The 23,598-nt window shown below is 43.7% G+C and overlaps 2 protein-coding genes across 4 annotated transcripts in view; both read right to left on the reverse strand.

Annotated features, from left to right (window-relative positions):
• Positions 1 to 2,047: 2,047 nt before the first annotated feature.
• The window catches only part of GNAL (G protein subunit alpha L), a 188,654-nt gene continuing 167,103 nt past the window's right edge, over positions 2,048 to 23,598 (reverse strand). For all 3 annotated transcript variants that reach the window (XM_033135643.1, XM_033135645.1, XM_033135644.1), the window contains 7 exons: positions 14,332 to 14,386; positions 12,735 to 12,808; positions 11,650 to 11,708; positions 11,188 to 11,308; positions 9,403 to 9,533; positions 6,265 to 6,332; positions 2,048 to 2,233 (listed from right to left, as the gene is read on the reverse strand). In XM_033135643.1, coding sequence (XP_032991534.1) covers positions 2,087 to 2,233; positions 6,265 to 6,332; positions 9,403 to 9,533; positions 11,188 to 11,308; positions 11,650 to 11,708; positions 12,735 to 12,808; positions 14,332 to 14,386 — 655 coding nt within the window. In that variant the 3' untranslated portion in view covers positions 2,048 to 2,086. The remainder of the gene's footprint in view (positions 2,234 to 6,264; positions 6,333 to 9,402; positions 9,534 to 11,187; positions 11,309 to 11,649; positions 11,709 to 12,734; positions 12,809 to 14,331; positions 14,387 to 23,598) is intronic.
• Positions 20,930 to 23,085, reverse strand: CHMP1B (charged multivesicular body protein 1B). The gene has a single exon (XM_033135649.1). It carries the CDS (start codon positions 22,956 to 22,958, stop codon positions 22,359 to 22,361), a length of 600 nt encoding a protein of 199 aa, XP_032991540.1. The 5' UTR covers positions 22,959 to 23,085; the 3' UTR covers positions 20,930 to 22,358.

Genomic DNA, 23,598 nt, shown 5'->3' on the forward strand with positions numbered 1-23,598 from the left:
TATATCTTGATAACTTTAAGCCAGACAAAATGTATTCTTTTTGTATTTTTGCTAAGAGGCTAGTTCTTTCTTCAATCGATTTTTAAATAGGAAGTTTAGTTAACAGGGGAGTTATTGAGTAATAATGCATGTAAAAATATACAACTTCTTTCTTTATATATGTGTGGGAGTGTATCCTCAATTTTTCTTCATTTTTTATTTTGAAAATGCAATGGAAATTGAAAAAAATTTCTATTTTGTATGTCTCAGTTCAACTGAGAATTTTACGAAATAGTTAAGGATGAGAGGAGCAGGAATTTGGATAAAAAGATAAAATATGTGTTTGTTGCACTGATTGTCTATAAAGTTGTCATCCTTTCATGGAAAAGTAGTAGTAGTTAAAATTGAGTAAGTTTATAAAGGATTATAAAATGCTGATTATATTATAAACTTTAAAATACTCAACAAAGACTAAAAGGAAATTAATGAAATAATGTATGCTAGGCTGTCACTTCCCTGGATTTGTATTGTTGAAATATAACTTCAGACATCATTACAGATTATCTTTGACCTAAGGAAACTACCCTCAAAGCTGTGACTGTGGATAGACTATGACATGTGCCTCCTACAGCGATTCTTGCTTTCTAGATATATTGTGCAATAACTTGAGGCTGCATTTGCAAATCTTTCAAGTTTGAGAAACAGCCATATATTTTGATTTTATATTTCAAATAAAGGTTTTGTAATATCTCTTCTTTAAAAGGCAAATGAAGATGCCATCCTTTGATTCTCGTAGGCAGACACAAATGTTGATGCCCATAGGTCTTTTTTCTTTCTATTTTTTAAATGATGGAACCTGTGGTCACGTAAATGGTTCAAAAGCTTTGATAGTGGGAATGGCTGACCTATTCCCACTCAGGGAATGTGTAAAAGTCTTTAAATAGTAAAATAATCGAGAAACATATTGTGTGGAGAGAAAAAACATCCTTGGTTCCCTGAAAGAAGCTTGTGATGTTAGTATGACATTGTTTATAAGATGTGGGTGATTAACTTGTAATTTATATATAATCAAGGAGTATTTTTAAAAGTACCAACTGATAAAATGTCCTAAATTCTACAGATACCATTCATTCCTTTTCAGAGCAAGCGGAAGGTAATGTTGACATTTAGCTGTTGAGCACACAAAAAATCCACAACATATTTCTTGTACAGGTATAGCCATAACCAAGATACAGAGATCTACAAGTATTTTTCTTTAGTAGTTATACAAAATAATATTACATTTTGTGGTCTGTACAGTATAATAAACCAGCAATAAAACAACAACAGAAAGAATATATGAAAGGAGACAATTTCTCAAGCATAGTGAAAGTCTAGAGAATCATTTTTAGACAGGACATACTTTGCAGTAGTGAATGTGGTAGGTTTTCTGCCTAAATGTAAAAGGCTCAAAGTAGCTCTAATTCAAATGCCTGAGGCTAGCAGCGACTTTAAATATTATTGAAAAAAGGCTTTCTCTCCACTCTGTGGCTTGGGGCCTACTCTAAGTCTTGGGCCAATGTAGATCAGAAGGGGTGGCTACTTGTCCGCCGGCAGCTTCTTAAAACTGGAATTGGAAAGCGCCAGTGCCTCACCACATTAACCACGAGCCTCTACAATCATGCTTGATAACCCAGAAAAAAGAGTTTCTCTCCCATCTGTCAAGTTTGTCCTTGATGAATCCATAAACCACTGAATGGACGAATAAAAGGGGCCCCCACCCAGAGAGATTTCACTGCAAAGTCACCCAAGTAAGAGTGGACAGCTTGCAGTGACACAAATTGTAGGTGGGGAGGCTGTGGGAGGTCCTGTTCAATGAAAACAAAAGCTACAAACCAAACCTGAGGGGAACAGAGGTAGCCAGAGGCTTGGTGATTACACACGGAGCCCACACTGAGAAGGACGAACAGCAGCCTAAAGACACTGGGAACTTAACTACTTTCTACCATGACTTGGGGCTGACAGACAGGCAGTCCGGGAATAAATGCTCCACCTGGTGGGGTAGCAGAGAGAGGAGAGCAGGTGGAGAGAAGGCGCGAGAAGGCGCGCCCAGCGGCCCAGGGCCGCCTCACAAGAGTTCGTACTGTTTGAGGTGCATCCTCTGGATTATGTCGCGGCAGTCGTTGAACACCCTGCGGATGTTCTCCGTGTCTACAGCGCAGGTGAAGTGCGGGTAGCAGTAGTGTTTGCCGTCCCCTGTTGCCGTGCTGATCCTCTGCAGAAAAAGAGGCGTCTGCGCTGTGGGGCAGGTCTATCTCCACCAGGGGCACGTGGGACAGCTGTTCCCATCCCCCGCCCCCCAACTCCATTCATTCTTCGAGAAGAATTTAGGCAACACTTTGATCTAAAACTAGAGGGCTTGGGATGTTGTCTTGTTTGACATAAGAACACAGCTGTGGGGAGTGTCTAAATACTGAACACGCTGGTGGAAACCCAAAGCACCTTAGCTTACCTCTTGCCCACAGAAGCTTAGAGTTCAGTTGAGACAGGACATGTTTAAAAGACTGCCACAGAAAGTAGAATTCAGGGTAGAATTTTCCAGAAATGAAGGTCTAAACCAGCACCTCCCAATGGAACTTTGTGTAATAATGGAAATGTTCTATATCTGCCCTGCCAATAAAGTAACCACTATTGCTAGCAGATGCAACAGAGAGACTGATTTTTAGTTTTATTTAATTTTAATTAATTGGAATTTAAATACCCATATACTTCTAGTAGTTTTGTATGGACAACACATCAGTCACGTTAGAACTTCAGCATTTCCTAGGTGTGTCCCTTCTTTAAAAGGCAAATGAAGATGCCATCCTTTGATTCTCGTAGGAGACACAAATGTTGATGCCCATAGGTCTTTTTTCTTCCTATTTTTTTAATGATGGAACCTGTGGTCACGTAAATGGTTCAAAAGCTTTGACAGTGGGGATGACTGACCTATTCCCACTCAGGGGATGTGTAAAAGTCTTTAAATAGTAAAATAATTGAGAAACATTGTGTGGAGAGAAAAAACACCGTTGGTTCTCTGGAAGAAGCTTGTGATGTTAGTATGGCATTGTTTATAAGATGTAGGTGCTAAATATAAAGTACATGTATAACCCTTGGTTAGCAGTGGAAGAAGGTTCATGGGTGTTCTGGGAGAAAAGTGCTCCGGGGCCAAATCGCTGGGAAACACTGAGTTAAACATCCTGGGCCATGAGTCGCGAGTACACCTGGAATGACACCTGGAATGACATGCTCCTGTGCATTGTGACGCTAAGTGGGGCAGTGTGGAGAGAGGCTGTCACGGGCGACATTGTGTCTCCCCTCATTCATATGTCTTAAGTCCTAATTCCCTGCATCTCAGAATGTGACTGTATTTGGAGATAGGGTCTTTAACGAGGTCATTGAATTAAAATGAGGTCATCAGGGTGGACCCTAATCCAGTAAGATAGGTGTCCTCATAAGAAGAGGAGATTAGGCCACAGAAACAGAGGGAAGACCATAGGAGGACACAGGGAAAAGGTAGATATCTACAAGCCAAGGAGAGGGCTCAGGAGAAACCAACCCTGCCAATATCTTGATCTCAGGCTTCTAGCCTCCAGAACTGTGGAAAATAAATTTCCTTTGTTTAAGCTCCCCCAGTCTCTAGGTTTTGTTATGGCAGCCCTAGCAAACTAATGCAGGGGTCATATGGAACTTTCTTCATAGGTGCCCACAGGAATCCCTAGATGTCCTCACCCCCCTACGCCCACCCCTTCTTTTTCTGCAAAGCATCTTGGGAAACAGCCATTGGAGAAATTCTAGGACTCCTCCAAGGGTGTTGTGAAACTGTTCATCGGGTTATGAAACTCCTTCTAGAAGGAGAGCCGTATTTTTAGCAATAGTTGGGCTTATCCTGAGCAATTAAACATTTTTTCTTTAAACTTCTCAACACTGAAATGTGTACGTTACGTATCGTTTTAGTCCTAAAGCATCTGCTGAGGTATGTGGCATACACAGAGTAAGTGCATAGTGAATGAACGATAAGCTTTCTTTTGTAATAATCTGACAGCTTGTCCCTGCCTGGAGCAACAATAATTTAAGGAATGGAGTCATTACAAAGGTTGTTGCAGTGTACAAACTTCGAACAGTTTAAATCTCTAAAGAAACTGATTTTCAAGTGACAGAAACAAGCTTGTCAAGGAAAACTGGGCAATTTTAGGCTCTGCTTGGCTGGGTCACCTGGCTGCTGTCCAACTCTCTGAAGCCCTCTCTTAGGAGATAATGTTAAAGAAATCTGAGAGGGGCTAGTAAAATACGAGGAAGACAGCCCAGAAAACATGCAGGTTTCTGACAGATGCTAAGAACATCAAGACACAGGGTATTGACCTTACACTCACCACCTTCTGTTTTAAAAGGTTTGGTGACACTGGCCATGGAGGAGACTCTAGCCTGGTTTTGTATTTGGTTTCCAGTTTGAGGGACAGGACTGGTTGACGGTGACTGGGGGTCTCTGGGGGCTTACCACCTGGCTCTCTCTCCTCCTGGATCCTTTGGTTCTAAGTTCCTCCTGTTCTGGGAATGCTTCATGCCTCCTCGTGGGAGGAAATGAAGTTCCCTTGGACAAACCTCTTGGTAGTCAGTCCCCTCCTCATGTAATGACATTTAAGGAGAACACTCAGCATTTGGCCCCTTCTCAAAGAGGGGTTCTTCTCACTGTGCCCCCTTTTTACCTTCCTCAAGGACAGGTCCTTTCCCTGCACCTCTCCATCTTCTTTATAACCTTCATGTCCCACAATCTCTTAGGGCTCTGTGTTACCCAAGTTATTGTTTCATCCAAGATTTGCTCCTGTCCAGATTAAATACTGAATAAATAACCAATTCTGCAGTCTGCCCTGGCTACCTTCTACGAGGTTGGAACCACTGGGGTGATGGTTTCCGACTCAAAACTTCTCAGATGACTCATTGCCCCAGGCAAATTCCACAATAAAAAGTATAAGTCGATACCCCCATGCTTTTATTTCCCTGATTTGCAAACTGCATACAAGCCAGAACTGTCCATTGTTAGAGAAGAAAAGTTTTCTGGCCAAGGACTAAATAGTGGAAACATGGCCATTTATATTCTATTTCTAATCTTTATCTAAATGCCTAATTTGCACACTTAGTTAACTTTTCATTCTCATTAGAATGGCATTTTGTGGAACATTTTTTATGTGTTTTATATTTTATGGCCTTGCAAGATGCTCCTCAAAAAAGGAAGTCCTTGATCTACTACAATTTCCCTTACTGAAGAGTTTCACATTGCACATGAGGACAGCAAAAGTTCTGAGAAGACTTACAGCCGAGAAGCCTGTCTCACTGTATTCAACACAGCATTTCCCAGACGGACTCACTGCAGAGCCCTTTCCCAGCACTGCCCGTTATGTCCCGGGGACGCTTGTTCTCAGGATTCACTTGGGGACTTGATTTCTTGCCCTTGTTATTTTCTCACTCAATATAAGATTAAGAGGACACAGGGAGCATGGTGGGAGGAGGGTGGAGACGTGGGTTCCATCGAGTCAAGCTGAGGGTCTGACCCAGATGGAAACGCGTGCCAACTGGACCATCCCTGCTGCAGACTGGGCTGGTTCCCAGTTCTGCAGAGCACAGGCGACGTGCACCACGTGCTATCTGGGCATTCTTGGAACATGCCCTTGGGTATGTCATGGTACATAATCGTTTCTAGTAAAACTCCTAGCCGTTACACACTGGGTTATTCAAAAGAGAAATACAGATAAAGTAAATGTAAAAATTTACCAATTAGTCCATTTGGGTGAAGAGTATGTGGAGTTACTTGTACAATTCTTTCACTTTTTTATGTAAATTTGAAATCATCTCAAAATAAAAAGTAAAAGGAAAAAAAAAGGATATGTCTGAATTTGAGCAAGTCCATTTTCACGTTAACCTTAGTCTCTTAGAGTTGAATGGAGAATAAGGGCTGAAAGGATGACCCAGTGTGAGAGCTGGTGTTCCAGACTCTGCTGAAGGACTCTTTCCTTTTGGGAAAATACAAGTGACAGGGTCTGATTTGTCTCAGTACCATTTTTGCTTGTAAGCTGTGTGACCTGAGGTGACATGTCTAACCTCTCTGAACCTCAGAGTGCTCGGCTGTGAGATGAAGTAACAATACCTTCTCTTATCTCATAATTTGAAGGGAGAATGAATGAGATCGTGAAAGGGTAAGTAATTTCCAAATTGCAAAGAACAGTTTAACCGTAAGGTGATAGGAAAATAAAGGTTAATAAATTTGCTTACCAAAAACAGATCCCGGATAAAGAACTTGGCTCTTGTAACTTTGGGATCTTCTCCTGCATCTGGTGTTGCTGTAGAAATTAAAAATAGAATTTTAAGTAATGTGAAACAGAGATACAACTCTATGGAAAATATAAAAGGAATTATAAAGTTAGACTGAGGTATACTTATAGCATTAAAAGACTTGTATAACAAAGCAGAAAACTAAAATGTCATTTTTATTTTTATTTTCCCCTCCCAAATCATTTTAATTTAACAGAGTTCTAATAAAATTTTTTATTTTTATTTTTTGGTGGTGGGGGATAACTTCCACTCAAATGACATGAAAGTATCTCATTGAACATGGACCAAGCCCACAGCTGTCTTCTTCCCCTCCAGGGCTCTCTGGAGAAAGAAGACCTGGCAGCCTACCAGGAGCTGGGCGCCAGAACTGTAGCTGTGGCTTCTGCCGAGGTTCTGCTCATCAGGGCTGCATTCTCATTCCTTCAGCCTTATTCTTAGAAAGACCCCCTCTTACTGTTTCTACTATAGACTAGGGCATCTGCAGCTTCTAATTAAAATCAACTACAGCGGCCATTCTGACACTAGGACCTTCCCAAGACTTTTTCCCATGCAGATTCTAAGTTCACAGGATCATTGAATAGTTTCTGCGACCCTGTGAGATCTATTTTCCTAAACTTTAGGCTTCACGTCTGCATGTTCTCATCACTTTCTTCCTCCTCTGTTGCAACTACTATGACTAGGTCCTCACTTCCATGGAGCAGGCAGTAGGGAGCTCTGCAGGTGCTGAGTCAGGCCTGGCCTGGAGGCCTGCCAGGCTTGGCCAGGGCAGGTGCCTGGGGAGGCCCAGTGTAGAGGGAAGAGAGGAGAGGGCAGGGGGAAGAGCACAGTGTGACTGAGGGGGAGGGGGAGGAGACCAGTGTGACTGACGGGGAGGGGAGGAGACCAGTGTGACTGAGGGGGAGGGGGAGGAGGCCAGTGTGACTGAGGGGGAGGGGGAGGAGACCAGTGTCACTGAGGGGGAGGGGGAGGAGACCAGTGACACTGAGGGGGAGGGGGAGGAGACCAGTGTGACTGAGGGGGAGGGGGAGGAGACCAGTGTGACTGAGGGGGAGGGGGAGGAGACCAGTGTCACTGAGGGGGAGGGGGAGGAGACCAGTGACACTGAGGGGGAGGGGGAGGAGACCAGTGTGACTGAGGGGGAGGGGGAGGAGACCAGTGTGACTGAGGGGGAGGAGGAGGAGACCAGTGTGACTGAGGGGGAGGGGGAGGAGACCAGTGTGACTGAGGGGGAGGGGGAGGAGACCAGTGTCACTGAGGGGGAGGGGGAGGAGACCAGTGACACTGAGGGGGAGGGGGAGGAGACCAGTGTGACTGAGGGGGAGGGGGAGGAGACCAGTGTCACTGAGGGGGAGGGGGAGGAGACCAGTGACACTGAGGGGGAGGGGGAGGAGACCAGTGTGACTGAGGGGGAGGGGGAGGAGACCAGTGTCACTGAGGGGGAGGGGGAGGAGACCAGTGTGACTGAGGGGGAGGGGGAGGAGACCAGTGACACTGAGGGGGAGGGGGAGGAGACCAGTGTGACTGAGGGGGAGGGGGAGGAGACCAGTGTGACTGAGGGGGAGGGGGAGGAGACCAGTGTGACTGAGGGGGAGGGGGAGGAGACCAGTGACACTGAGGGGGAGGGGGAGGAGACCAGTGTGACTGAGGGAAAGGGGGAACAGCACAGAGTCACTGAGGGTGGAGGGAGAAGCACAGTGTCACTGAGGGTGAAGGGTGGAGTACTATATTGCTGAGATCGGGGAAGCACAGCTTCTACTATTTCCTGGACAGGTCAGGTTTGGCCTCAGCTTGTGGTGAGATTAAGTCAGTGTTGGTAGGGATCAAAAGCAGGGTTGTGGTTGTGTTCCAGAAAGGTAACTTGGGCAGAAGTTCTGAGAATGTTCTGTGAAGTTGAGTGACCTGACCAGAACTAGGAAGCCTGGGCAGGAAACTGCACTGGCCAGATCCATGGCTGAGATGAGTGGGGAATAAGGGTCAGGACCAAGGCTGGGAGGAGGAAAAGAAGGAGGAGCAGGTCACAGTGGACATTTGGAGGCAAGCTCCGCAGAGCTTTGAGTATTGACTTGGCAGGGTGAGGGGATGGGGGCACTGGTGCCTGAGAAAGTCAAAGAAGACTCTGTTGCTGGGAGACAGGTAATCTAGCAACACAGCAGTGCTCTGAAGATTCCCTTAGGCAGGTGGCACACTACCTTAGCCTTGGCAAGCACACCCCCAGACTGGCTGAGGTTAGTGCAGACGATGATGAATTTTCTTATCTTCTTAACTAGGGTTTCTAGGAAAGTCCCTTTCATTCTGCTTTATCTAGTTTGGGATTCAAATTTAAGAAGTGGTGCTATTTTGCTGTAAACCTACATCCTACAAGACTCTGGTGGCCCAGTGTCTACTCAAAACTGAAGAGCAGCGGTTGGAACTGGGGTTACCAACTCTTCCAGGTTTGTCTGGACAGGACCTTCCTGGCTTTAGCACTGAATGTCCCATGTCTCAGGAACCCCCTCAGATGGTTGGTCACCCTAACGGAAGTCACCAGTGTTGTAGCCAAAGTCTTTACTGGAGACAAAAGATGTAAACACAGTGGCTGAAAGTGCAGGCTCAGAAGTAAATGGTTCCAAGGCTGCTTTGTCCCCACAGGCTCTGCCTGAATGACCTTGAACAAGTGACTTTACCTCTTTCAGCCTCACTTTCCACAGGAAAACATGAGAAGAACAGGTGCTCCCACATAGAGTTACTGTGAGGGTTCAGTGTGAAGGTCAGTGTAAAGGGCTAACATGGCCCGCTTCACAGCAGACCTAACTGAGGCACCAAGAGGCAGCACGTACCCCAACTAATGACATATTCACACCCGAAACTACCCTTTCTGCAACTGCAGCTTGAAGGGAAAATCAAACTCTGAAATTTTTCTAAATGGAATCCTACGTAGGACATTTTAATACTCTAGCACTTGAGGATAGTTGAGAGGATTGATTTAAATTAACTGAATTTCCTAGTTTCATCAGAACTGTTTGAATTGTAGTTACAGGGCTATTGAAAGAACAATTAAGTCTTTTCCTTAATCGGGAGAAACTTGTTTTGAAATCTTACCATCTTCAGGAACAGTATAATTTGCATACTCTGGGAAATAATCTTCAATTTTTGATTTTCCTGCCAAGACTTTTTCTGCCAGCATATCTTGTTTGTTCAAGAACAAAATGATAGAAATGGTCCGTAACCACCTGAGAATGGGAAATAAACATACAAATTTCATATCCACTATATAGGAAAGTACATTTAACATAGGAGAAATTCAGTGAAAAGGCCAACGTTGCTATTTTCTTGACGATGTATAACATTTAGCATTATTTGATATAGCTGTATCTCAGTCCCCTACTCCATCTGCCAACAAGACATTCTTATAATGATAAATATAGGTAGTTGATTTAGCAGTTTAGCACTTTCTAACTTATCTTCACTGGGGTTATAAATTTACTGGCTAAGGTTTACTCAGGTAATAAATACACTTGGTGTGATTTACTAATAAAGGGTCAGAAAATTAGAACAATTAAAGCATTAACAACAACAACAACAAAATAGAGGACTCATTAGCTAATCACACAGAATATAGTTTGCGGCTGGCTTGGTTCTTCCCCTGTGACCTCTGAACAGATCTGAGGTTCTCCAGACGTGGAGAGGATGTGAATCACATCTAGAGCTAGATCACTGCACTGGACATGACAAGCTAAGGGGAGGGGCTCAGGTGCAGTGAAGGTGCAGGATGGAAAGTTCTCTCTCTCTTTCATTAACTAAATACTGAGAACTGGCTTAACATGAGTTCAGTGTGCATATCAGCAAAGCCTTTAGAAATTCCATTACTTCAAAGGAATCAAGCTGATGATCACTGCACAGGAATTGTACTGTGAATTAGAAACAACCCATTCTCCTCCCAAATGGAAAGAGACTTACAGTTTCTTCTACTTATAAAATACACAGTCCTTGTAAAATGAATTTTTAATTACAGAAAAAAAATCAAATGTCATTACACCTAGAGACAACTACTATTAGAATTTTTATATTTTTACTTGTAGTTTTTTTTATCCTCACACATATTTATCATCTCTATAAAAATAAGTTATGGTGTTTTTAACTCTGCCTTTTCATTTAACATTATTGTCATTTTTCCATGTGACTGTGTGTGTGTGTGTGTGTGTGTGTGTGTGTATATATATATATATATATATATATATATATATATATAAATTTTTAATGACTCCAATGCATTCCTCTGTATACCTGAGTATTTCCTGACTCTTTCTTTCCCATTAACTGTCTTAATGCTATAGAACTGAGACCAGTTGTTGAACACTTCATAGACAAATACTTTTCTGATAACCCAAATCTTTTGCAAAGTCAGCTTATGTTTCCGTCCTCCTTGGAGCTATTTATTCCCAAATATTTCAGAAGAAACTTTGATTTTTTAAACTGTGTGTGTGTGTGTGTTTGCAGTTCTGTCTCTGTGTAGTACTACCAGTTTTAAACATGATCATGTGGTGCTTTTAAACTGGAAGTGATGTGTGGTTAAAGTTAGTACTTTCTAAATTTTGAAAACCAAACAAAACCAAATTTGAATCCTAGATATGATCTTAGGCTTTCAAAGCAGAGATTTAAATTTTCTTGACAAAGCACTACCAGGGCTTCATCAAGGAACAGTCCCCATGTTAAGTATGTCTGTATATGAGATGGACTAAAAGAGATACTTCTATAGTTTTGAATTTATCAGTAAGGAAAGAATGACTATATCTGGAGAATAAAAATAAAAGTGAGTTGAGTGGTATTTTTAGTGAAAGAAAATTTGCAATCGAGTGGTGAGACTGAATTTATTATTTTTATAACCTGTTGTTCCAGATGCTTTCGAAAAGGTCCAGGGACTCTCTCAGCCTGTTGGTGTTGTTATCTTCCCGAATCACCATGTTGTAGCTACTGCAGGCGGCGACGTAAATGATAGCGGTGACGTCTTAGTGGGAGAAGACAAAAAGTTAGACCGATGGTCATTGTGGGGTTATGATAAAGTACACATCCAACTGCTACCCATTTCCAGGGAAATTTTCATTCCGTGATTATAAGAATGACTTGAATCAGCACTGTGTGTATAACTGGTTGTTCAGTAATGTGCCTGACCAGGAGTCTACCCATATTAATGAATGATAAATGGAAATTTGAGATGCTTAAATTCCTTACTTATGAGATTCATACTGAAGGCATTTTATATATAATCTCATTCAAAGCTACTTAAACACAGTAGCAGGAGTAAGTGTGAGAATTCATCCCATATTCCTGAGAGAGCACAGAAATCACCGTTAAAGCACTGGATCCATTTTCTTCTCTCATCCCTCTGGCCACCGACATCAAACATGCTGTGGAAGGACAACAGGACAATTATTAGGAGTGCAAGGAAGCAATGCACACTCTGCGTTGCTGTGTGGCCTGTAGCACAGTTCCCTGTGGGACCTCGACAGCCTGCTCGGGCCCAGCCCCAGGTTCCACACCAGCTTGCTGGGCCTGGGTGTCCACACCCAGTTGTTTCTCTGGTCTCAGCCCTCACTCCGCAGCCATCAGGCCGACTTGGGCCCACTTCTCAGAGCAGCCTGAGCAGTGCATCCCTCTGCCTGAGTTTCTGGCTGCAGTTTCTCTCTACCTACCCCAATGCCTTGGATCTTTCTCACGTTCTCAGGTGTCTCAGGTCTTGGATTCTTCCCTTCCCTAAACTTACTGCATGTATGTCAGGACCACACAGTCTGTATTTATTTATTGTCACGCAGGGTGTCACGCGGGGTCTCTGGTCCCGCTCCCCACATAAGAACGCAGGATATGGTGAGGCCAAAAAGGAACACCCATGGAGCCATAGAAAGGGGAGTCATACCACTATATTCTCGCTGGCGACTGGGTTGGAGACACAGGAAGCAGGAGCCACACTATCCGCAACCTGCCGTCCACTTCTCTGCCAACCAACCCCACTTGCTAGCTGCAATCCGCTGTGCTAACTGCAATTCACTCTTGCTAGCTCAGCCCCCATCTTCTTGCTAGCCCCCATTTTCTGCTAGCATAGCCACGGCAGTTATATTAGTGGCCAATGGCTCACTGGTTACAGCTGACGGCCAACTAGCCACAGCTGATTGCCATTTGATCACAGTCGACGGCCATTTACTACCTGAGCCAGCACCTTTCCACGTGAGGCCGAGAGCCTGGAAACTGCACTCTTGGCTCTGTCCCCACATTTATCCTAAAGGATGGTGATGCATATTTGGTATTCCACTCCTCAAAGCCCTAGGGCCTTGGGTAGTAGCAGGGTCCCCTAGCCCCACACCCAATAAGGCCCCAGCCTACAGCAAGGAGGGCTTCCCACACCTCCACAGCAGGCCTGCTCTGAAGGACACACTTACTGAAAGTTTACTTTGTCCACTTGGAATCGTGTCTCAAAAATCCCTGAAGTCAGAACTCTGCATCTGAGAAGGTCCTGAGGGCAAGAAGAGAAAAAGAAACCCAAGTGACATCCTTGTTCTCCTTCATAAGGAAAACCCTGGATGCAACCATAATAATTAAGTTTTTCAAATAGCAATTTCTGCCATTATCAAAGATACAATAACATGGTAATTAAAAACTCAGACAAATGCATTCTGTCTCACCCCCACCTCTCCCATCCCCTGAGAAAATCACAGTTAATGTATTTGTTTGTCCTTAGATACTTGAGAGCTGTGCTTTCACTTTCTTTATGATTATTTTTTTAAATCACTGATGAATGTAGTTCACTGACTGTCATGCTCCTGACAACCAAATCACATGCTTAGTGTTCTGGGAGAGACCCTGCCAGTGCTCTTCTGTTACAACTGGAGAGCCACCTGCTCCAGGTTCAGAATCATTTGGGTGAGAAACCAAAGGAAGCGTAACTCTGCATTCACAGATCATGGATTTTTTGGACTGGATGCCAGCTGATTTTAGATTTCCCCTCTCTTACCTGCATACTTCTATTCCCTCTAAAAGATGATGCGGTCCGGAGGGGATGAGAAAGCCACAGTTTTACACAGCTGACATCTCTTGTACATTTATCAGATCTCAGGGGTATTTTTTTCTGACCACAAATCTATTATGATGTTAATGAAGCAGACAATCATTCTGGAAGCTGGACGGTGGTTGTCCCCTCTTATCCTGACGAGAAGTATTTAGGACAGACTCAAGGGATTGACTCTATTGCTCTGTCAGATAATTTTGAGCTCTTGGAGTCAGCCTCGGAGAGAGATGGACTTCAAGGGAGAGAGAGGAGTTCAGACTTTCTTTCAGGAAGGGCAGAGAAAAGAGAGCCCCCAGAAGGGCCCCACAGCCAAGCTCCTCCAGGGGACACAGACACTGGGGAGTGTTGGAGATGCTGCTTGAATGGAGGCCCTGTAACTTTCTCGGAGTTCACTAGCTCTCGAGGCATCTGGGTGGCTCCTAAGCTGAGCAGTTCAAGGTTCTCTAAGTCTCTGCAGATGCCTGAGGATCAAAGGTTTCGGGAGACACAGAAGGTCCCTCTCTGCTACTTACAAATGTGCAGTCGGGCCCTTTTCTCTAGCTTAACCCACAAGAGACACACTGGGTCACAGCTGGAAAGTGTGCTGTGGTTTATGACCCAGACTAGGGCGGGGTCATAAAAGCTGAATGGGCAGGGTTTATGAAGCTGGGGAAGAAAAGGTTTAGTTTTCTGTTGACAGCTCCAACAGGAATGGGAATTGCTTAGTCCTCTTCCACAGATAAAATTTTGTTGATATTGGGAATTTAGAAATCAAGCAAGTTTTAGAGAGTTAAGTCAATGGGCCAATTAACAGGGCATGGTAACACAGCACATGTGCATGCAGGGACCGTGCAAACAATTTGAACGAAGTAGTTATTTTAAGAATTTTGTCCTTAATCCATTTAAAAATAATCATTGAATAAGACTGGCAGTTTCTCTAATTCACAAGTTCCCACAGGGTGGCCCGGTGGCGCAGCTCTGACTTCACATACCTGGTCAGTGGGGGTGTAGTCCACCAAGCTGACACTGTCGATTCTTTCCAGAAAGCTGAAAAGAAAGACAGCAGTGCTCAGAATGTTCTCTGATGACTTTCTCCTAGGATGTGGGGTGCTGTATAGGATAGTCACACAAGCACAGGGAGACACGGACAGCAGAGAGGCTGAGGAAAGTTCCTATCTTCTTTCCTGCACATTTGTGTGTCTAGATAGCATAATAGTCTTGATTGAGGGGCTATGACTGTCTTTTACTTTTTTTTAACTCTTGCCATCCCTCTTGTCAGTTGCCATAGGGTCGTGGGTGAGGGGCCACTCAGAAATTGGGAAGCGGCACATGCCTCTTTCCAAGGCTAAGCTAGTAGAGGAAGGCCACGCTGCAATGCAAATACAACACGGGAGGTGAGAGATGTTCCTTTAGCGCGATACGTTCTGAATAAGATCCAAAATCATGTGTGAATGTGTGTGTGTGTGAGCAGGTTTAATGTGATATGTACACATGGCAGAGGCTATATGATTGGTCCCAGGAGTCTGATACGTTACACAGAGTGTGTAGAGCACCCTGGAAGCAATTAGAATGCGTTTTGTGTGAGCAAGAGTGACTCCATATTGAATGAGCAAGAGTAACTGCATTTTGGACATGCACAGAGAACTTAGCAGACAACGCCCAGGGAGCTGCCGGTTGCCCTGATAATTGGGTGTAACTAGCTACAGATCCTGGGGGTCTGAGGGTCTCTCAGGGATTAGTTCCCCTGACTTGCAGGAAGAGACTGCAGCATGGACTGTGAGCCTAGCAGTCAATCGTGACACAGAAGGAGGGAGAAGTAAGTGGAAGGGAAGAAAATCACACTGCATTTACACGTGGAAGAAGACACGGGAGCAAGGGGTCCTGCAGGCAGGTGCTCTCCCTCCCTGCAGAGAGACTGCTGCCTGTCCATCTTACCTACAATAACACCCTTGTCCATCTCCATGCTAACCTTGCTTTATTTGTCTACAACGCATTTATCACAGCCTGACGTGCTTTACATTTGTTTATCTGTTCATTATCTCTTTCTTCAAAATGCGAGCCCTCCAGGGCAACGCTTTGCCTGGTTGGTCCGGGTGCCCCCAGCACCTTACACAGGCCTGGCCCCTGAATATTTGTTTGATGAATGAATGTCCGCTCCCCTCCTCTTCCTGAAGCTGGAGAAGATAAAGGAGCAGGTGGCTGAGAGGCCCAGTCTACGTGTACAAAGGACACCATGGAGACTTTTAAGACACAGGAAGAGATGGGACTGGTTTACTGGTAAGCAAAGGACCACTTCCAAAGAGAGAGGGGGCAGCAGGAGAGCTTGTGAGGAGAGGAAAGGGGTCTCAGTGGCCCATGGTCTCCTGGCTGTGGGTGTCCACGGGGCCAGGGTGAGGCTCCTACGCTGGGGAGAGCGAATGTGACCCAGACTAGAGGGACATGGCCTGGCCTTCGCAGCCTGTCCAATCTTGGAAGGTTTGGGTTCCATCACTGGGTATGTGAAGTAAAGCAATGATCTGGCGGCATTCATCTGAGTCCATGCGCTTGGGGGCATTTTGCACAGCGCAGGGGAGGTGTCATTTCCAATCTCCACACTCCCCACCTACCAGCCTGCACTGCAGGCCCTTGAGATGCTGTCAGCACAGGCAAGAGAGAGGCCAAAGACACAGTAAGACCACTTAATTCCCTTGGCCATCTTCACCCCTTCCTACTGGAAAGTGAAAGATAGTCCCAGTGGCCAGATATGGTGGCCTGGTGCTGCGGTGACATTTTGGCAGCCTTTCATCCATGCACCCTTGATTTGGCACAAGGCCCAGCTGCTCCAGAACCAAGACCTACCTTAGATCTGCAACAAGAGGCAACCCCATGAGAAGCAAGCCACTAGAAGTATGTAGGAAGGGGCAGTGTCAGTAGTGAGGTCATCCCAGCTGGAAGACAGAGCCTGTCCCATGGGGCGGGGAGGGCACGGTTGGGGGCAGGGGGAGGAAATTATGGAGGGTGGTGTCTGTGACTGGACTGCCTTCTGTGGGAGTTGTTAAATAAAGTCAACTGCTCCTGGAGAAGGACTGCAAAGCTATGGCCAGGTGGCAGGTCCACAGAGAAGCCAAAGGGACCCTGAACATCCTGTGGCCTTTCTGGAGCAGGCCCTGTGAGCCCTGGTGGGTGCTGCTGCGTGCATACCAGCAGGCAGGTGACTTGGCCCAGGGTGCAGAGCTGGTACCTGAGAAGGAGGAGTTTGGACAGAGTACAAACAACCCTGGAAATGCAACAGGTCCCCTCCAGGGAGCTGGAGAAACCGGGAGGCCCCAGGGAGGGGAGGGCCCTGCCTTTGCTGGAGGCCTGCTTTGAAAACCACAGTTGCAGTTTGGCTCAGTCCTTGCTGGCCTTGAATTTGTGGAGTGGAGAGAGCCTTGGATGTACACACTGAGTTTCTGACCACCTAGCAGGAAAGGAGCCAAAAGACTGTGATGAAGTGAGAGGTTTCTGCTCCTGGAAAAGCAGCTCTGGACTATAACCCGGACAACCAGGCGGGTCTGGGTGGTGGGGGATATGCCACTCCCCCTACCATCCCCCCACTACCCAATCCGTGCTGTGGGCTACAATAATTTCATTCAGAAATGATCTGTCCTCTTGGCAGGGGACATATAATACTGACATGAGATACAGAAGCCAATCATCTCTGATTAAAAAGGCTGGAAAGAATTGAAAATTAAACTAAATATAAAGGCTTTGGCTATAGTTAGTTTAGGAAGCATCCAATTTCTATCAGGATGCAGATAGGGTGAAGGGAGGTGGGTGAATTTATTCAGATGCTAATAACTAGTGTAAGGGGAAAAAATGAAATGTGGTTAAAAAATACATTAAAAGTTCCTGATAGATGTGATTAAAGAGTACCTTCCAAAGGAAGTGGTGGGAGTACTTTCCTGAATGCTGTTAAAAATAAGTGGTTCTGAGATGCTGATGACAAAGGGAAAGATGTCAAGTTCTTTTCCCATCCATGGTCTCCAGGATGGATACTCAAAAAGTTCATTCCAGCTCTGCTACTTAACCATCTAAGCGAGACCTCAGAAGCATCAAGGAACATGTCCAAGAATATCTTCTCAGTTGTTACTGATGCTGAATGGTATTCTGAGTTCATGGATTTCAAGTTTGTGCAATGAAAATAAAATGTGAAAATTCCCCCCGAATGTGAATGTGTTCCGCAGTTCTTTGAAAGACTCTCTAAGGAATAAAGGAATAAAATAAAAATCTATAGTAGTAGATTTCCGCCAGCCTTTTGCCTAAATCTTTGGTTCAATCCTCATATTTTCCAGCATGTTGTAGAAGTATTTCAAATCGGGGCTCTTTAAAGGGTCTTCTGTATCACACACAGAATTTCACAAGACATTTTAAAGTAGCACTGTCTTCTTAAATATGCAACTGCCTGTTAAGCCAAAAAATTAACCAGACTATAGAATCCCCTTTATAGACCATTCACTCACACTAGATACAGAGTTGCAGGACAACACCACATTATAATTGTAATTATGGACACTATAAAAAAAAGTAGTTGAAAAACAATTTACTTTGATTTTTTTTTCATTATCTTCTGCTACAGTTGAGGATATTCATGTTTGCAGAAACATTTTTATTCTCATCATTTAGATCTTCCTTCTGTTTAATATTGGCACAAAATGCCAATTCATTGTTTATTTCTCATCTGCTGTCTGCTCCCCGACTAAAATAACTGAAGTCACAGAGTTCTTGTGGTCACGGAGTTGATCATGAAAAGGGACAAGGAAGGAATTATGAAAAGATAAAAAATATTCTGTTAAGTGCCTTTAAACAACCGGATCTGAGAAAAAGTACCAGCTAAATGAAAATGTATTTAAAATGGTATCTTTTGTGAAAAATGTAGCAAGTTGGAACTCTGTTAAGGCCAATAAAAACTATTCTGTGTGTTATTGAAATTTATTTCATGATGCTTATTTTCAGGATATAAAAATACTGTGGAGAAAAAGATGACCTCTACAGAGACAAGAACCAGGCGGTCCTAACGTGGAGTAGGATTAAGATCCATGCTGCTTAAAAGGTGGGCCTCACCTCAGCAGCTGCAGCATCTGCAGACCTCGGAAATCAGGACTGTCGCTGAACTGCATGCCCTGGTGAAGCAGTGATCCATGTGCACAGCAGAATTTGAAAAGCATGGTGCCTTTTCCTCTCCATTTTTATTGCCACCCTACTTTAGGCTCTAATTTCTTTTCATCTGGACAATATAGGTTCTGATGACTCACACTCCTGCTGCTTTCCTCAGGGTGAAGTCCACACTTTTAATCTGGCCTCCCAGCTGTTCACAATCTGCCCGATCTCTCTTCACTCTTGAATGTCAAACCCTTCCTTCTAGTCAAATCCTCATGTAGCTTTTGGCCTCAGACCTTTGTGTAATTCCCAATTTTCTTTCTTTGAAGCCGCAGATTAAATCCAACCCCAGCCTCTTCCAAAAAGCCAATTTTAACCATCAGGGACACTGCAATTCTGTTCTCCATGTACTTATTATTTCACGAATTGATTGGCTTGGTATACTGCCTTATATCATGATTTACCTTTCTTAAAAGTTGAAGTATAAAATCTATAAAGTGTGTCAAGTGCACTAACCTTGTGTTCATCTTCATAACTTTTTTACAACTGCATACACACGTCCATTTGTCTCTTAATGTGTATGCCTTACCCACCTACCTGTATTGAGTACCACTTAAGGCAGGAGCATGCCTTTGATTTCTACAAAACAAGCCCCAGCTAACCAGCATCTGATATACTTTAGCCTAAATTTTTCCTATATTCAGTCATTCTGAATAAACACTGCTGAATTGTTTGTCCTGACACTATTTAGGAGGGAAGGAGGATGTATAAACCCTGAAGAGGAGGAACAAACATTTCAATTTGGAGAAACACTGGGAAGGAAAAGGGCACAGTGCTTCTGAGGGTGTATAATGGGGCTCTGGCCAAGTGCCCACTGCACCACCTTATCCACCGAGTATGTTGTCATTAGTGACCTAGGCATGATCACCAGTGAGAGCATCTGAGGGAAGTACACATTCATGCTGGAGTCATTACCAGGAGCCAATTGAGCTAGGGACCACACTAGACACAGTCTGTCCTGCTCCACAGGGAACTTACCACCTAGTTATAGAAAAACAACTTAGGTCAACCAGGCAGGCATTTTGCTAATTGATTAAAAGAAAAAAAAATTACAGGGACTTGCTCATCATCATCAGTTTGCTCAACATCCACAGGCTGTGGCTTTTTGTCAATACGTAGTACTGAAAGTCTTGAACTTTGGATTTTGGCTACAGAAATGCCTCCAAAAGTGTTGTGCGTAGTGCAGAGGATGAATCTAGAGTGCAAGGTCCTCCACTTCTGCTTTACAATGTTGATGTCTGTCTGGCTGACCCTGTGACTACGTCTAGTTAATAAGTTTATCAGACTGGTGCTTATTTTAGGTGGTGTTCTTTTCCAAATCAAAGCCAGCACGGTGTCCAAGATTCAGCATGCCTCTACCTAAAACATGCATTGACACACACACACACACACACACACACACACAAACACACACGCACTGACATTCCTTCAGGAAGAAACAGCTTTAGTAAGAAAGTTCTCCAATAGTGTACATATCATCTGACTGAAATAAACTAAATAGTGCATAAAAGTTTACAAGTATTCTAAATCCATTTTAGAAACTGCTTTTGAAGGCAGAAAAATAAAAAGGAGAAATAAGTAAAAACTGTACCAGTAGTTGCATGGAAGATTAACTGTTCCTTGGTATGTTTGAGTTGGGTCCTTTTGTAAATTATATCTAGCCTGGGGAAGTTTCAATATGAGGAAGAATCTTCTTGCCATGAAGAAACTATTAGTATTACAGTAAAGTAGTAATAGCTAGGGTTTCTAGAAATATGCATGAAAATTCCATGCTAACCTAACAAATGCAGGTTATAAGGATGAGAATGGAAAAATACCATACTTTCTGAACCAAATCTACCTCTGAGTTATTTTTCTTAAAAAGCTTTTAAAATAGGATGCACATTCATATACAGTGACATGCAGTTTAAAATGATTTATTTGACAAACTTCATGGTTTACATTTCAGGATTTCATCAACTGCAAAAATAAGGAAGTAAGTCATGGGCCTAATATGCTTTTGAAAATAATATTTATGGTTCCTAAAAATGTACATTCACATAGTTTGAACTGAACATATATCGATAAAGTTCAAGTTTACACAAGCATCGTTTAATCTCACAAAATATATTTATATTGTTGGGAATATTTGCACTATAAAAAAGGGTCTTCAATTTACCAATGGGTTCAATACTAAGCTATAATTTAAGTTTTAATTATTTTTTTCCAGTCTAAAGAGGGCTTATGATTCATGCTGTACTCACACAACTGCCTCTGTGCAATCATGTGATGAGAGGAGATACCAAAAGGGACAAGTTCTAGAAAGACGTGGGACAATCGATTGATGTCCCTTACAGAGAAGGCTTCAGAACAATATCCAGTCAGATGTGGACACTTAAACAGGTCAGCTCTTGTATACCTGTTTTTTTTTTTCCCCTTAAACACATTCATTCACACTGGAAAATGTTATAATGGTAAATACTTGGTAATGACTCTTTCAAAGGTCCTGGAAGAGTCCCTACAATTATTTTCTGAAATACTGGAATTCTCGATGGAGACATCTTCCAGTGAAGGGAGGATTTAAAATATCCTTAAGTATTTAACTTAGATTAACATACTTGCCAAGGAAAAAGCCAATGTTCTCCATGTTTTGAGGCTATGAGAAAGTGGTGGGTGGCGGCTACCGGCTTTCCCTTTCAGCCAGAAAATGCACTCTGCCATTCCATAAAGATGGAAGGCAACACAGCTGGGCTCTAGCTTTAGAGAAGCAAGCCTGCTGTTCAATCCTGCACCTTTCCGTCTTCCCAGACTTCCAACCTGTTGCATGTATATTCATTACTAGCATGGCTAAGAAAAACATTCCAACTTATATTTCCAAGGTTTTTGTTTTAAGAACAAATAATAAATACAAATAATTAGAACTTAAAATGCTGTTCTAATTTTCTGTTTTTGGTTGTTAAAATCAAAATAAAACCTACAAATACAGTCCCAGGGTTTTCTCAAACCAATCAACAGTTCTTTGGCAATGTTAGAGTAATATAACTGCTATGCTAATTAACATACTTTATAAGAAGTCTAAGTAATGTAATGAAATAGAAAATAACTAGAAAAGTATTAGAGTAGATCATTTGAAAGAAACTGTCATGTTAAACCTTGTTAAGGCTTTTAAAAAACTCTTTAGTAAATAAAAACATAAACGAACAATTTTTCCATCTAATAAATGGAAGTGGCATTTTTTTCTAGTTATAAAAAACAACTACTACATAAAAATTTACAGAACAGTAAGAGGGCATTAGGCAAGAACATCCTAAGGTAATTTTAATGTAAGTTATGAGGACAGATTAATAGTCAACTGTAGTCTCACTTTGATGGCAAAAAAGGGATACACTGAAATAGCACTGTCCATGAATTAAGTTGAATGAGGTGTTGATAGCCCTGTAATCAAAGTAATCATTCTCCTCTCTTTAATTTTTATGCACATATCAATTCTATATATCAATTACACTAAGTTAAAAAAAAACACCCTCCATTTTGATAATTCGGGTGGAAAACTAGAGTTTTGATCATATATTTGAGAAACATTCATGTACATCAAATTAACTAGTCCTGTTAAAAGGCAGCTATAAAAATACACACCATCACAAACTATACAGAACTTTAAAATCCAGTTAAGGGTGGAGAAAGCCTGGAATTTCTTAATGTATTTGAGAGCACTGTAAACCCAAAGGTAGAAGCATTTTAAATAAAGAGCATTTCAGCATTCTGGCATGTTCAAAGTTTTTAGTGTATAGTATCTCTCTAATACACAGAAAGCATTTTAGAAGGTGGCTACAGCCAAAAAACCTCGGAGTGGGCTCTGCCGTCACACTTGATCGCGCAGGCGGGCCAGTCTCTGGGATAGTTCATCCTGCTCCGCCGAGGCCACGCTCGTGCCCACGGAGCCGGTCTGCCCCTGCGGCAGCTCCATGTTGAGGTCTAGGCCGGCCTCGTCTGCCATTTCCTGGAGCAGCATATCCACCTGGTTCTGGGGAGTGGTCAGCGTCGTGGTGTTGCTCATCGTGTCTTCCATTTGCTGCGTTTGGACGTCCAGCGTCTCAAACTGGTGCTCGAATTTGTCCATCAAGGCAGAGATCTTTTCCAGATTCATGGTTTTCAATGTCGCATCCATCGACTTAACCACCCCGGCCATTGACTTGGTCACCTTGCCCATCGTCACCGCCGTCTGGACTCTAGCAGCTACCGCATCGACCCGCGCACTCATTCTCAGGAAATTCACCGCCTGGTTCTTCTGGCGAATGGCATTTTCGGCGTGTATCTTCGCAACTTCCATGTTGCCCTTCTGAATGGCCTTTTTAATTTTGGCCTTTTCGGCCTTTTCCTCCTTGTCGCATTTTTTGGCACTCCTGCTCAGTTCTTTGGCCGCGAACTTTAGGTTGAAGAGGTGTTTCTCCATGTTGGACATAGTCGGAGGGTTCCTCGGAGTCGGCTGCCAAAGCCCAGATGTCCGCTGAAGAGATGCAGAAAGGAGGCCCGCACCCGGTAGACGCTCCTTTGTTTTGGTTCCACTTCCTGTTTCTGCCGCCCGGCGCAGACGGTGACATCAGAGCCCGGCGCCGGGAGGCGGGGCCCGCGGGACGCACGGCCCCGGGGCGGGCGTGGGGGCGGGGCCTTGGGGACTGACGGCGCTAGGGGCTGCCCCCTGAGGCGGGCTGCGGTCAGACCCAGCCGACCCCGGTCAAGCTCGAGGCTGGCCGGGTGGACCACGGCGCTCGCCCTTTGCACTGAGTTCCGCTCCGTTTTTAAAGTATTAATAGATTCACAAAAATTCGTGTCCACACACACTTTCTTAGGCATATATCTACGGAAATGTGCAGGATGTGTTTAGACCTGCACGTAAAAAATACCCAAACTCCAAACTTGGCAAGCCTTAAGGTGTCTGGGCAGAGGGCTAAAAACCAGCAAACAGGTCAGTAGACTAAAGTTTTCTTTGCTTGGGTAACTTCCACTTTCTCAGGGAAACCTGAAAGCATGAATTGTTAATACATTAAAAAACAAAACAAAATTTGTGTCATTGTCCTGAGTCTCAGTCTTTGATTACAATT

This window comes from Rhinolophus ferrumequinum, chromosome 19 (assembly GCF_004115265.2).
Source record: "Rhinolophus ferrumequinum isolate MPI-CBG mRhiFer1 chromosome 19, mRhiFer1_v1.p, whole genome shotgun sequence".
Lineage (NCBI taxonomy): Eukaryota > Metazoa > Chordata > Mammalia > Chiroptera > Rhinolophidae > Rhinolophus > Rhinolophus ferrumequinum.

Coding starts and splice junctions, on each gene's coding strand:
- CHMP1B (XM_033135649.1), bottom strand. CDS start 22,958: ATGTCCAACATGGAGAAACACCTCTTCAACCTAAAGTTCGCGGCCAAA.